General features: G+C 47.7%; 1 protein-coding gene across 3 annotated transcripts in view; it reads right to left on the bottom strand.

Moving 5' to 3' along the window:
- The window catches only part of LOC147726770 (baculoviral IAP repeat-containing protein 1-like), a 929,669-nt gene that overhangs the window by 595,474 nt on the left and 319,064 nt on the right, over positions 1-15,131 (bottom strand). For all 3 annotated transcript variants that reach the window (XR_015309289.1, XM_086960817.1, XM_086960818.1), the window contains exon 4: positions 8,529-8,610. Coding sequence is in view for 2 of the 3 variants with exons in the window: in XM_086960817.1 (XP_086816943.1) it covers positions 8,529-8,610 (82 nt within the window). In the remaining variant the exon portion in view is untranslated. The remainder of the gene's footprint in view (positions 1-8,528; positions 8,611-15,131) is intronic.

Raw genomic sequence — 15,131 nt, 5'->3', positions numbered from 1 at the left:
GTTATAGCTCTTAAAAAAAATCAAGATATTAGACTATGTGTGGACCTTCGTTCACTTAATAAAAATATTGTAATTGAAACTTATCCCTTGCCTAGAATAGAAGAAATGTTGGCGGCTGTCAATGGTGCAAAGTTTTTTTCGATCATTGATCTTAAATCTGCCTATCATCAGGTAACTCTTCAAAAGATCTAACAGCCTTCATTACTCCGTTTGGCCTGTACAGGTTTTTGAGGATAGCTTTTGGCCTGGCATCTGCATGCTGGGCATTTGAGCAATGTGATTTTTTTGTCTTACACTGCAATTGTTGTGTTATGTTTTAGCTATTTCGTTGTGATGTGGCCTGTTATGTTTTAATTGCGATTTCACATTACTTTGTGTATGTTATGGTGTTATGTTCTGTGGTTTCTTTAGTTATGTCAACAATAGCTGCCACATTTTTAACAGCAGCACATGCCTTGAAAGTGCCTGTGACAAGCAACCATTTGCCACTGTCTAAGGTGATAAAATGGAGGTGCTCCAGCTCTTCAACCACTTAAGATACCATTCAGCCCAAAACTGTTGCAGAGACTGTGAGCCTGATTGTGAGGTTTATGGACAAATGACTGTCCTTCAGGGTGTTGCACGACACTACCTCTAGCATCCTGATAAGTGTCCATCAAACTTAGAGACGGCTACTAGGCGCAATGGTCATCTATGTACATTGAAAGGAGCAGGAGCGTCTGGTCCATTGGGGCTGTGGGGCCACGCCCCTCCACCTTTTGCCCCTAACGAACAGTGTCTGTCAGGCTGAACAAAGGTTAGCCTGACAGACAATGTTCATTTCAGGTCAGGCAGCCAGGAGCCAGGCACGCACTAAGAGGCAGATTTACAAGCCCCTTACACCTCTTTTACGCCGCTGTTGCGTCACTTTTGTGACGCAGCAGCGGCACAAAAGATGCGCCATGCTGCGGGGTATTTACAACGTGATGCATCTAGGAGATGCGTCACGTTGTAAAGCCCTGCGCCAGAAGGAGGCGTTCCGGCGCAGGAACGCCTTCTAAAAGTGGCTGAGTGAAATCTACAAGATTTCACTTAGTCACTTTTGAGCCTATGCTGCGTCAAAACCCTGCGCCTGCTTGAAGCAGGCGTAAGGATTGACGCAGAATTGTAACAATAGGGCCCCCCGGAGCATTGCTGGAGCTGCGTCGCGCTTGTGACGCAACTCCAGCAATGTGCCGCTTTTACGGCACAGATGCGTGACGCATCTGTGCCATTTTTGCCCCATGGTGCGTCGCATTGTAAATGCGGCGCATCCAAGGTGGCGGAGGCGTAGAGCACAATAACTGGTGCATCCCTGCTGATATGCAGGGATACGCCAGTTATTGTAAATCTGCCCCTGAATGCACAGGCTCCTGGCTGCCTGCGCTGAACTTTGCTGGGCTGAGGAAGTCACAGCTCCTGTGGGCATGATCTCAGCTCAGCAAAGGTCCCTGAGGCCCTCCCCTCAGAGACGGGGAAGCGTCACTGATGCCTCGCACCTGGGCGCTTCAGTTTTAAGCCCTGAAGTGCTCATGGTCGAGTGTCAATCAGTGGCACTTCATCAAAGAGAGTGGGGTGGGTCAGCATTCTCACTGACCCCCATCCCATTCTGTGATGACGTTGGGACTGCTGCCTTCCCGCCAGCCAATGCGGGAAGGCAGCAGTCCCAAGCCTCCTGGAACCTCCGAGGCAGAGCTGGCTGCAGGTAAGTGTGCGTTTTCTTTCAAATTAATGTTTTGTGTGTGCGTGTATGTATGAATGTTTGGTAAAGAATGTTGTGATTGGCTGTGTTTGTGTGTCTGCGCGCACGTGTGAATACATGGCTGTGAGTGTTATGTGTATGTGTGCGTGCGTCCCGTCTGCCCCCCTCCCTCCAAAACTTACCAGCCGCTACTGGAAAGGAATCAACATCACCGCAGTTCCTTACAATGTACAAAAAGGTTAGTGGTTGTGAGCATTTGACAGCTGTCCATCTAACTTTTGCAATTGTTTTGTCTTTCAGAATCAAACTCCCACCGCAGGAGCAAGTTTCTGAAAGAAACAGAAAATAATGATCACACTCTTTGAGTTTTCTCCTGGTCTCTGAGGGTAATTATTTGTTAATTCCTGTCCCTATCGACCAGACGTTTTCTAATGGTGATGGACAGGAAAGAAACAGACATAACACCATCCACCCTAAATAGGATGGGCAGTGTAATCTCCTTTCATCGACAGCCAGTACCATTTTGGGACATTGGAGGAAGTATTCCGTCAGCAGAGCCATTGGCGGCTAAGTCGATAGAATACTTAAGGTCCACCTATCGCTAATTATGCAGCGATCCGAGGTTTGGTGGGCAGGGAACTCTGTTTGCGATGGAGTACTCTGTCAGCTAAACTCTTAATTGGGTTCTGCGTCTTAACTTAGCACTTCCAATGCTCACTGTATGTGATATGATCCCAAGAATCGGATATCTGCTTTCTTTTTTATTTTTATTAGTAAAGCTTTAACGCATGATCTACAATAATACAAGAATACATTACAGTTACATAGTAAAGTGATGTATGTGGCATTAGGAAGCAAGCCACCCACATCAGTAAGTTGCCCAAAAGTGGTAAAATACAGGACTCTCCAGCAAGATAACAATTCACCATTAAATCAGTTCTGACCTTCTCACAATTCTTTTGCCTACCCCTAATGTTGATTTTGAAATAGAATATTTAAGTTAGATCATATATGGGCGATCAATGGAAGTCGGAGTGCTTTATCCTATCTGTACGTCCAGTTGTGTATGTTGGAAAACAGTAGCACAGGGACTGGCCCAGAGCATAATGCAAAACAGAATTGACTGAATGCTGAATGGCCACAGAATCAGATATTTCACTGACGCACATTGCAGCCTTCCAAATGAAGAGCTGGGTGGATTTCCGCACGTTTCAGATCCTCCAACGAAAGATTTTTTGACATTGGAATAAAGAGATATACTTCGTTATATTTTAGCGCCGGCTTCTATTTCTGCTTAACACTCTTCCACCAGAAGAAATTGGTCCTTTTACCATCCTATTATCACTTAAGCTGTATTTGATAGTATAGCTAACTGTAACTGCCCTGACCAAGAAGGCCTCATAACAAATAACAGCCACAAATAATCTAAGTTATTCATCTCCTTTAAGAGCAATATTATCAAGCAGAAAGTAGAGTCTAAGACAGTATAGCCTACCTACACATAACATTTTAAACTTCACAATACCAGATCTCAGTTTCTTAACCCTTGAATCGTCCTCGAATGACAAAAGCAAATGGTGAACAGAATTTTCTTTTGGGGCTAAATGAAGGTCGCCGTCTGCCTAGAGCAGACAGGGACCTACAAAACCATCGGAGGTAGGGCCACTGGCGGAGCAAGGGGTAAGGAATACGAAATATCTTTAATGACAGTGTTAGAAGGCCTGGAGCCAGAATTCAGTCTTCTCGAGCTTCATTGTTCATATCAAAGGTATCAATCACCTCCCACCAAAGTGAACATAGGCAGTAAAAATACATTTACCAAGTTCCCCAGCAACTCCTGCCTTCTCCCGTGGTTCTCTTAATATAATTTAATCCACGCTATCCAAGGCAGCCTGGTGCTGGAGGAAGGTCTGAAAGAGCCTCTATGGCTTCCTTCCTCATTACGAAGGCAGGCATTTTCATTGGCTATCTGGGTTTGAAGTCTGTTGGGCATGGTTTTTACAAACACCTTACCTACGCCCCACCAATCCCCTTATCACTAGAAGACAGAAACACGTGCAACCTTCTGTAACATAAAGTTCTTACTTCCAGTTCATTTCAAAGTCCTTGAACTTCTCCGGTACCTTTACAGTCCTTCCCGCTCTGGTTTTCACTCCTTCAACACCAACTTCTCCCGGTTCCTTCCTGTTCATACTTCCTTCACCACCTTCCTCTTCTCTGCCAATCACTTCCTCCTTGCTTTCTACTTTGCACCAGCTTTTCCTTCCCTCATTCGTTCCTCCTTCACTTTCGCTATTTTCCACTTGCTGCGTTCCTTCTTCGACCTCCTCATTTCGCCTTCTGTCACCTCCTTCTTCATCCTCTTCTCCTACATACTCTGCACCTTCCTCTTCTTGGTTACTCCATTTAATGATCTTGCTGCACCTTGCCATCCTGTCCTGTGACCACACTTTCCCGTCACTGAGCAAGGCAGACCGTGCGTAGGGTTCCAGTACCTGCAAGGGCGGTGAGAATTTGCTCTCTCCTTTCTTCTTGAGAACGGCCAGTTTTACCCTTACCCAATCGCCCTTTTCCAGCACTGCACTCTGCACGTTGCGTCTCTTGTTGAAGTGTGTAGTGTACGTTTCTTGAGCCCTTTCCAGATTTCTTCTGACCACTGCAGGTGACCATTTGCTCTGCACCACTAGTTTTCTCCACGCCACGTTGTCTCGGGTGAACGCGTCTCTTCCTCTTAGGACCTTAAACGGGCTGTATCCTGTGCTCCCTGGGGTGATACGATAAGCCCAAATCATTTTCTCCAGTTCCTTCTCCCAGTCCAACCCATCATTGATCGCCGCTTGAATGGTGCCCATGATCACTCGGTTGAACCGTTCTACCTGGCCGTTACCGGCCGGGTGGTAGATGGGTGTGTGTTTGACTTCTATCCCATTCCTGGCGGAGAGAAGGATGATGCGGAATCGTGGCACAGAGCATACCCCAAAGTCTTCAATGGACAAATCGGCGAACTATCAAAGTACAAACACCTAATAAAACTCAAGGAAGGGGCAAAACCCGTAGTTCACAAGGTGAGAAACATCCTGTTCCGTTGTAGGGAAGCAGTACAGTTGGAACTGGACCGGCTAGAAAAAGAGGGAGTGATCAGAGCCATAGAGAGCGCAGAATGGCTTTCACCACTGGTGGTAGCCCAGAAACCCAACGGTAAAGTGCGGCTGTGTGTCGACCTCAGGGAGTTGAACAAGAACATTGTAATCGACAAATTCCCTCTGCCCCGCATCAACGAGATGTTGGCGAAGACAAAGAACATCAAGTGGTTTTCCACAGTGGATTTATCGTCGGCCTATCACCAAGTGAAACTGCACCCATCGTGTTGTCATCTCACGTCCTTCATCACGCCTTTCGGCTGCTACGAGTTCGTGAGAATGCCCTTTGGCCTGGCCTCTGCAGCGGCTGTATTTCAGAAGATGATGCACAGAATCCTAAGGAACGTTGAAGATGTACAGTTTTTTCAAGACGACATCTTAGTCATGGGTAGAACGAAACAGGATCACAATGAGAAGCTTCACAAAGTGCTGCGCACATTACAAGACAATGGACTGACAGCGGAATGGACCAAGTGCAAGTTCGGAGTGAAATCTGTCACCTACCTGGGGCACGAGGTGAGTGAAAAGGGGATCGAGCCGAAGAAAGCCAACATGGACGCCATCCTACACGCTCCCACCCCGAGCAAAAAAGAGGACGTTCGGTCATTCCTGGGAATGGCCGAATACTACAGCAAGTTCATTCCTCACTTTGCAACGAAAACTCATCTCCTGCGCCAACTGCTGAAGGAAAAGAACAAGTTTGTATGGAGTCAGGAAGAACAGACGGAGTTTGACACCCTCAAAAGAGAAATGGGAGCCGCCATTCCACTTAAAGGCTTTGACCCCACTGCAGCATCTATCCTTACGACAGACGCCAGTGACCGAGGTTTGGGAGCGGTGCTAATGCAGAAATCCGACAATGGAGACGTGTCCACAGTCAGCTTTGCCTCGAGATCGCTTGCGCCCAACGAAGAAAAGTTTAGCGTGGTGGAAAAGGAAATGCTGGGCGTTGTATGGGCCGTGGAAAGATTCAGGCAGTACTTGTGGGGAGCAAAATTCCTGGTAAAGACAGATCACAAACCTCTGGTCAAGGTGCTGACCTCCAGTGGCCATGCCCATGCGACACCTAAAATCGCGAAAATGACACTCAGGCTTTTGGACTATGTGTATGACGTAGAACACATCCCAGGGCCACAAAACAAAGTGGCGGACTTCCTTAGTAGAGCAGCGGCCATGGAAGAGGCGAACAACCTGGAACAACATAAGTGGGAAGGATTTGTAGTGGCCACCATACAGGAGGCGGAGAACGTCATCAGCGCTCAGGAATGGGAAGAAGCTTACAGAGAGGACGACGACTTGGAAGCCATTAAAGGGTATGTGATCCATGGGTGGCCGGAAAAGAGGCACCTTAAGGAGGATCTCAGGAAATTCTGGGAAGTAAGGGAAGAACTGTCGTTGGCAGAGAACCCGATATTCCTATTGCGAGGCGACAAAGTGGTTCCACCCCGAGGTATTCTAAGTCATCTTATGGCCTTAATGCATGAAGGACACCAGGGCATCACGAAGACTAAGGCCCTTGCTAGACAAGCGTACTGGTGGCCAGCCATCGATGCTCAATTAGAACGATATGTGCGGCAGTGCGAATCTTGTGCCAAGGCGGACAAATCACAGAGCATGATACGACCACCCTTGGGGAAGTTCCCAGTCCCGGATGGTCCTTGGGAAATGTTGTCAGTGAACATTATGGGCCCCGTCCTCAACAGTGCAGGTACACCGAAGTACGTCATTGTCCTCATTGACAGATTTTCTAAGTGGCCTGAGGTGGAGGTGATGGAGAACGTTGACACAGAAGCCGTAGTGAATTTCTTGCGCTCCACGTTTGTAAGGGAAGGAATTCCGAAGGTAATCACAAGCGACAATGGACCGCAATTCACCTCAGCCAAATGGGAGGCCTTCACCGCCAGGAATGGGATAGAAGTCAAACACACACCCATCTACCACCCGGCCGGTAACGGCCAGGTAGAACGGTTCAACCAAGTGATCATGGGCACTATTCAAGCGGCGATCAATGATGGGTTGGACTGGGAGAAGGAACTGGAGAAAATGATTTGGGCTTATCGTATCACCCCAGGGAGCACAGGATACAGCCCGTTTAAGGTCCTAAGAGGAAGAGACGCGTTCACCCGAGACAACGTGGCGTGGAGAAAACTAGTGGTGCAGAGCAAATGGTCACCTGCAGTGGTCAGAAGAAATCTGGAAAGGGCTCAAGAAACGTACACTACACACTTCAACAAGAGACGCAACGTGCAGAGTGCAGTGCTGGAAAAGGGCGATTGCGTAAGGGTAAAACTGGCCGTTCTCAAGAAGAAAGGAGAGAGCAAATTCTCACCGCCCTTGCAGGTACTGGAACCCTACGCACGGTCTGCCTTGCTCAGTGACGGGAAAGTGTGGTCACAGGACAGGATGGCAAGGTGCAGCAAGATCATTAAATGGAGTAACGAAGAAGAGGAAGGTGCAGAGTATGTAGGAGAAGAGGATGAAGAAGGAGGTGACAGAAGGCGAAATGAGGAGGTCGAAGAAGGAACGCAGCAAGTGGAAAATAGCGAAAGTGAAGGAGGAACGAATGAGGGAAGGAAAAGCTGGTGCAAAGTAGAAAGCAAGGAGGAAGTGATTGGCAGAGAAGAGGAAGGTGGTGAAGGAAGTATGAACAGGAAGGAACCGGGAGAAGTTGGTGTTGAAGGAGTGAAAACCAGAGCGGGAAGGACTGTAAAGGTACCGGAGAAGTTCAAGGACTTTGAAATGAACTGGAAGTAAGAACTTTATGTTACAATTGTTTGCATTGGTTAAAAGGGGGGAGATATGTGGTAGCGCTCTAGTTGTTCCGCTACCGGAACAGGAAAGGGAGCGGAAGGCGGCCATCTTAGTTAGAGGCGCCGACCGCTAGCACAGAGGTCGTGAGTCCCGGCGCTCCGGCAAATAAAGAAGTTTTTCACCACAATCACTCAGTCGTGGTGCATTATTTCCACTTCTACACCTTCATCTCCGCACTTCCCATAGGAATATGGATTTGTCAGTCAAGGCGAGTGGACATATAACCTTCCCATTCCCAAGAAACGAATAGAGCTGCCTCTTTCTCTCTTTGCAGTGTATCTTGTCGGGGCAATGCTCACTCTTTGTACAGCCAATTTATAACCCATCCGTAAGTCAAGGGCTGCAGTCTGTACGCCCTTGGGTATGAGTGACAGCTTTGTTCCAAACCCGGTTTCGCAGGGAGGCAGGCATTTAACACAACTACCCAGCCCCCACACCAATGTTCCGCAGGCCACAAGACTTCCAGTTTGACCAATTGTGCTTATTGGCAATCATAAACCTTTGCATAGTGCTAATAAGAACCAGTGGAAACGTTTCCGGTTATCTGGAACTTCTATCTTGATCCCAAAAATGTCCTAAACACTAAATGAAAAACACTATGAAATATGTAAACAGTTCCAGGTAGGGACACTTGGATAAGATATATAAACAATTTCTACACGATTCCATAACTGAGCAGACACTCAAAGGTAGGTATAAAAATAGGTTATACCTCTGCAAATAAAACCAAATATATTATTTTTTAATTGTAAGCAATACAAGTACAAATGAGACCAGGGTATATAAAGTGCTATCCTGGTGACCACATAAACTAGGCATCCTTCGAATTATAGAAATAGAGAGTTTGATAAACTCACGGTAGCTCCAGCAAAATCACAATATTCTTCAATGTACTCCACAATCTCATCCTGCGATTTCATACTCTTCAGAAATTGGCACCTTAAAATACAAATATGTCAATTAATAATCTAGAGCATTACTCTGTATGGAAATTGAGCATTTATTTTCATGCATTATGTGGTTATATGTGCAAGAGCAAGATTCAAACCAGGGGACAGATTTACAAGAAACTGACGCAGCTCTGCGTTAGTGCAGAGATGAGTCAGTTTTCCAGCTTCTGCATGCAAAAACCCTTGCGCCACCATGGATGCTTCGTATTTACAAGGCGGTGCACCATGCGCAAGGATTGACAGATGAGTCCGAAATTCTGACGCATCTGTTGATGCAAAAGTCATGCATTGCAAGCACAACACAACTCCAGTAATGCATGGGGAGGTCTATACATATTCTGCGGCGTCACTCTTTACGCCTGCTCCAAGCAGGCGTAGGGTTTTGACACAGTGGCTTCCCAGAAGTGGTGCAGTGAAATCCTGTAGATTTCCCTGCGTCACTTCTACAAAGCTTTCCTGCATGGGAACGCCCACCCTGCATACATTATACCTGACGTAGGTATAACGTGGCACAGGGCTTTGCAATGTGACACATCTCCCTAGATGCGTCACATTGTAAAAGGGCCGCAACGTGGTGCATTGTGTACGCCGCCACTGTGTCCCAAAATGTGATGCAACAGTGGCACAAAAATGACGTGAGGGGCTCCTAAATCTGCCCCCGGGTGTATATCGGGAAACAGATCTGACCGAAAGCTCAGCTTTAGCGGACTGGGTTTGTCAATGCCTCCATGAGGCTGCCTTAAGCAGAGCCATTCCACTCTGTGGTCACTGCGTAGTAATGGTGTCAATCTTGGCAGGTGTCCTCTAATGAGGCTTTGCAGGTGTGGCTAAGGGCGTACGCCGGAGCAACAATGGGTACAACTGAGGAATGGGATTTGAATTTCTTGGATCTTAGTACAAAAAAGAAAATATTACAGGACAATGTGAATACATGATCCGATAATTTGCAGCTGTCCTCCCCTACACACAATACACAAGGAAAGAATTATGTCAAAAATAACATTTCATAACTTGCCTTTAGTGAGGAAATGGATAATATTGTCACTTAGGTAACAACATGCACAAATAAGGACAAATAAGTTAAGTATGGTGTAATATGCAAATTAGGGAAACACGTTGGAATCCATAAGAACCTACGGGCATATGCATCAACATTCAGTAATACACGTCGGTAATAGCGAAAAATACCGAATCGCTATTAAGGACATGCAAACCGCGATGCATCAAACAAATCGGTAAAAATTACAGTACACCCGCACGAGTAGCAAATACCGAGTTAGCTAATACCGAATCGGTATTAGTGAATCCGGTATTAGCGAATTCGGTAATAGCGAAAACGGGCAAATTACGCGACGCTTCGGATGCGGGCCGATGACATCACAACCAGGAAGTAGGACAGCCACGCTGCATTCTGTGTTCGGAGTTGCACTGAGGAGGAGGCAGAGCACAGGAGCTGAGGACCAAGACTGAACCTGTAGCAAGCAGGACAAGGCAAGCAGGACAAGATGGAGAAGGAGGCCCCCCAGCAGGGAAAGGACACACACCGAAAGCGCAACAGGAAGTTTTCTGATAAGGAGCTGGAAATCCTCATCAAGCGTGTGACCAGCAATAATGACAGACTGTTTGGCAAATTGTCCCTGAAGGTGCCAGAGGCAGAAAAACGCAAGATGTGGCTGCGCATCAAGGACAAGGTAAATGCCTGCGGAGTCACCCACCGCAGCATCGACGACCTAAAAAAACGGTGGTATGACCTAAGGAAGAGGGCCAAGGAGAAGATTGCGCAGAGGGTCAAGGATGCTGGTGGCACAGCCAACGTGACGCCAAACACTGCCCTGGAGGATCTAGTGGAGTCCACCATAGAACCGGAAGCTGTTGTGGGGGTCACACGTCTGGACACCTCTGGTGCTGCGGAAGGAGGACAAGGTAAGAAGCATGGCAGCGTAACAATGCAGCATGTACTAAGTCCCTGCCCAATCCCCCATGCCAGACCCAGTGCCCATGTAGTGTTGCCCTAAACACATACCCTCACCAATGTGTTGCACCATGGGAGTTGTAGTCCATACATGAATGGGTGCATGCCAGAGCACAGAGATGAATATAGCAGCAAAGGGCCAATTGTCAGACTGAAAATGTTATTTATTGTGAGATGCCACTGCTATTTCCACATACTATACCATGATTATAACTATGCACTGTTTCACACACAGATGCATCCCCCTACGATTCAGACGACAGTGCCCGCCTCGTCATCTCTGAGACGCCAGTGTTGTCAGACGCCGAGTGCTCACATTGAGCTGAAGCCATGTCCTCCCCTTCACCACCACGGCGGTCGACACCTCCACCATCCCTGTGGTCCAAGACACCACCACCAACCTCGCGGTCCAAGACACCACCACCACCACCACCACCAACCTCGCGGTCCAAGACACCACCGACACCACCACCACCAACCTCGCGGTCCAAGACACCACCACCACCACCACCAGTGCGGGCCACTCCGCAGAGCCGCAGAGCTGATGTTCCCTCCCTGCCCCTGATGGAATCTGATCACAGTTCAGCACCCCCAAATGTTCCACGCCAGGCTGTCATCACTCCAACCAGCCAAACATCATCACGACAGCGCATCAGGCAGAGGGCTGTGACCCCGGCTCGTGGTGCTGCAAGACCAGTCGATCTGTCCGGAGGGTACGGAGTTGTGGAGACCCGGATGCTGCGTGTCCAGCGCCTGCAGGGGAGACACATGGGTGCCATGAAACTCTCCATGACCAAGCTATGCAACAAACTTAGCAACATGACAGACGCTATGCGTGAGCACACCACTGCCGTAGCTGCCGGCAACAATGACATTAGGCTGTGCCTGCAAGAACTCACACGTGCCGTAGTGGCAGGCCAACAGAGTGAGCGGCGGCACACAGGCAGATCATGCTGGCAGTGACTTCAACCAACAAGGCCATCAATAAGCTCTGCAACAGCACAGCTGTGCTGTCCCGCAGGTCCGTGTCCCTGCAAGTGGACCTAGGTCATTACTGTGGGGATGTGGCAAAGGCCCTTGAGAGGGTGACCACCGCAGTGGAGCAACTGCAGCCTGGGTCAGCCAGTGTCAGCATACTGGGGGCGGAAGAGGGGAGTGAGGCAGCCTCCAGTGTCAGCAGCGTCTCCCTATCGGACACCAGCGGGAGGAGGCGCAGTGGCCGCAATGCAACTGCCACAGACTCCCATCGAGTAGAAGCCGAGGAGTCACAGGACAAGAGACTGGGGGTACGCAGCAAACGGAAGTGAACATGTGACAAAGTTACACTGTCTTTGGTGACGTAACCATGGCCAGACTTAAGTGCCGCACGCATCACCCATTCTGAGGACGGACAATTAAAGTTTGACTTTAACTGCAGCACCAGCATGTTTTTGTTTTGTTTCTCTGCACCACTCAGGTGTCCATGTCCATGAAACCCTTGCAAATCGAGACCTGTTGTCAAGTCTCTCTCTTACCTGTCTCAGAAATGATTCCGTGTGATGTATGTCCGCCTCCGTTGCCCTTCAGCTGTGTTGGGCACATGCGCCTGTCGGTGTTGGGGGGGTGGTTGCTGTGCACGTAGTTCATCCTCTCCGTCCACCTCTATGGGTATCCCCCTGCGTGTGGCGATGTTGTGCAGGATGGCACACACAGCAATGATTTGGCAGCAGGTCACTGGGTCGTACTGCAAGGCACCACCAGTCTTGTGCAGTATACGGAAGCGGCTCTTGAGGATGCCGAATGTACGCTCAACCACATTCCTTGTGCTGATGTGTGCTCTGTTGTAGCGCTGCTCTTGTGGTGTCGCTGGGTTCAGGTAGGGAGTGAGTAGATATTCACGCAATGCGTATGCGCTATCTCCTGCAGGATGGGGAGAGAATGGTCATCAGCATGATTGAAAATATACATGTGGGGATGGAGTGGGTGGAGAGTACGATGATGCATCAATATGTACCTAGTAGGTGTCCCTCTCCAAATTCACCCTTGATCAGGCGCCTGTGGAGGCCACAGTGACGGAATATGTAAGCGTCGTGTGTGCTCCCGGGGAATTGGGCTACAAGGTCCGTAATGATGTACTTGGCATTGCACACCACCTGCACATTTATAGAGTGATATGACTTCCGGTTGCGGAAAATGTATTCGGTGGCTGATGGAGGACAGATGGGGACATGCGTGCAGTCAACACACCCTATGACATGGGGGAATTGTGCCACCTGGTAGAATTCCCGTTTGGTGCGGGTCAGCTGCTGGGGGTTGTGGGGAAGGTGATGTGGCGATTAATTAATGTCAGCATGGCCTCTAGGAACCGGTGGAAGAAGCGTGATAAAGCGCTTTGCGACACGCTTCCAGTCTCAGCTATTACCCCCTGGAAGCTTCCAGACGCAAGCAGGTGCAGGCAGCATAGGACCTGCACATGGGCTGGTATGGCGTTGGTCCTACGGGTCTCGTGCTGCAGTAATGGTTCCAGGTCTGCTATTAGGCGCATTATCATGGCACGGTTCAGTCTATACTTGTCGTAGACCTGTTCCTCGGTCTGCCCCAGCAAAGTGATGCGCACCCTGAAGATCCTGTCCTGGATCATGCTCCTGCACTGGGCCTGGGCGTTGATCCTCCTCCTCCTAGCAAGCACGTACAGGGCAGCCATTTTGGTAGACATGTGGGGTTTCCCAGGGCTTTTTTGAAGGGTTACTGATTGTGAGCACCTGCAGTTGGGGGTTGTAATTTTTTTTTCTGTCCTTCCGTTTACTTTACCTCCTGATTGTGATTCCCCTTAATTTGCTCATGCTAAATAGGAATTTTTGAGTTTTTCGGTATTAGCGACTTTTCATGCATACCATTGCGATTCTTTATTACCGATTCAGTATTACCGAGGGCCGCTTTGGGGTTCGGTAATTCCGATTGTCTGTTTTGCGATTCGGTATTTTACTGCGGGGGGTTATTTGCGATTCTTTATTTTTTAACGATTCATTGTTTGATGCATAGCATTTTCTGGTTTTGCGTTCGGTATCGGCCTGTTTTACCGATTCGCTGTTTTACTGGGAGGTATTTCCGTTGATGCATCTGCCAGCTAATGTATTGATTGCTTTTGTGGATGCAATGACTTCAACTTTGACTGTTTTGAACCCCAACTCTCAGTGAATGCCTAATTATTTGGATTCACCCTGGACGTCAACCTCTCCCTAAAGAACACATCACCAACAAGCATTTGCAATGCAATAGGTCTCGCATTAGGAAAGTTTGAGCTATTGGTATTGTAAATGACACATTTTTTATTTATGTTTTGTTTTTGAAAATAGCAAAATTAATAGCTATGTTATTTACAATGCCAATAGTTATAACTTTCGCAAATGTGACACCTATAGCTTTTGTAATGCAATATGTGTTTTATTTACGTGACTTACATGTATTGATATTCCAAATAACAATGGCTTTTAATTTTTTTTTTAATAATGAATACTTAAATAAAAGTTATTGTAATTTGTAATGGCAATAGCTTAAACTTTTGTAAATAACTTTTGTGAAGATTATGTTCAGTGTATTTTACTGGGACGAAAATCCAAGAACAGAAGTGAAATATTAACATCTTTTTGTTACATTTGTAATAAAGCTTGAAACATTGAGAGAACATATTTGAACCAGTTGTTGTTGAATGGTTGCACAGATTGATGATGTGGTGGCGCTGAGTGATGTTGTGATGGCGAACGAATGATGCTGTGGCGTTTAGTGATGCTGTGGTATTGCATAGTGACGTTGTGGTGCCCCTGAGTGATGCTGTGGTGGTGCTGAGTGATAATGTATGCTATGCTATGTTTTGTTTTGCTATCCTATTCTTTGATTTGTTATGATATGCAATGCTGTGTTTTGTTATGCTATGCTATGTTTTGTTATGATATGCCATGTTTTGTTGCGTTTTATTATGCTATGCTATGCTTTGTTTTGCATTGCTATTTTTTATGCTATGCTATGCTTTTTTGTGTTTGGTATGCTATGCTATGTTTTGCTAAGCTATTACATGTTTTGTTAAGCTATGTTATGTTTTGTTATGCTATGTGTTGTTGTGTTTTGCTATGCTATGTTTTTCTACTGTTGCTTTGTTTTGTTATGCTATGCTATGTTTTGCTATCCTATGCTTTTTTGTTATGCTATGCTAGTCTGTGTTTTGTTGGGGGTGTGAGGGTGAGAGGGTTCTGAGGGTGAGTAAGGGTGAGTGAGGGAGGGTGAGGGTGTGTGAGGGTGAGAGGGTTGTGAGGCTGTGTGAGGGTGAGTGAGGGAGGGTGAGGGGGTGAGGGTGGGTGAGAGGCTGTGTAAGGGTGAGGGGGTGTGAGGGTGAGAGGCTTGTGAGGGTGAGAGGGTTGTGAAGGTGAGAGGGTTTTGAGGGTGAGAGGGTTGTGAGGGTGTGTGAGGGGGTGTGAGGGTGAGCGTGGGTGAGGGTGAGAGGGTTGTGAGGGTGAGGAGGTGTGAGGGTGAGTGAGGGTGTGTGAGGGTGAGGGGGTGTGTTG

The sequence above is a fragment of the Lissotriton vulgaris genome, chromosome 3_1 (assembly GCF_964263255.1).
Source record: "Lissotriton vulgaris chromosome 3_1, aLisVul1.2, whole genome shotgun sequence".
NCBI classification, from domain to species: domain Eukaryota; kingdom Metazoa; phylum Chordata; class Amphibia; order Caudata; family Salamandridae; genus Lissotriton; species Lissotriton vulgaris.
This window is presented reverse-complemented; position numbering and strand designations above follow the sequence as displayed.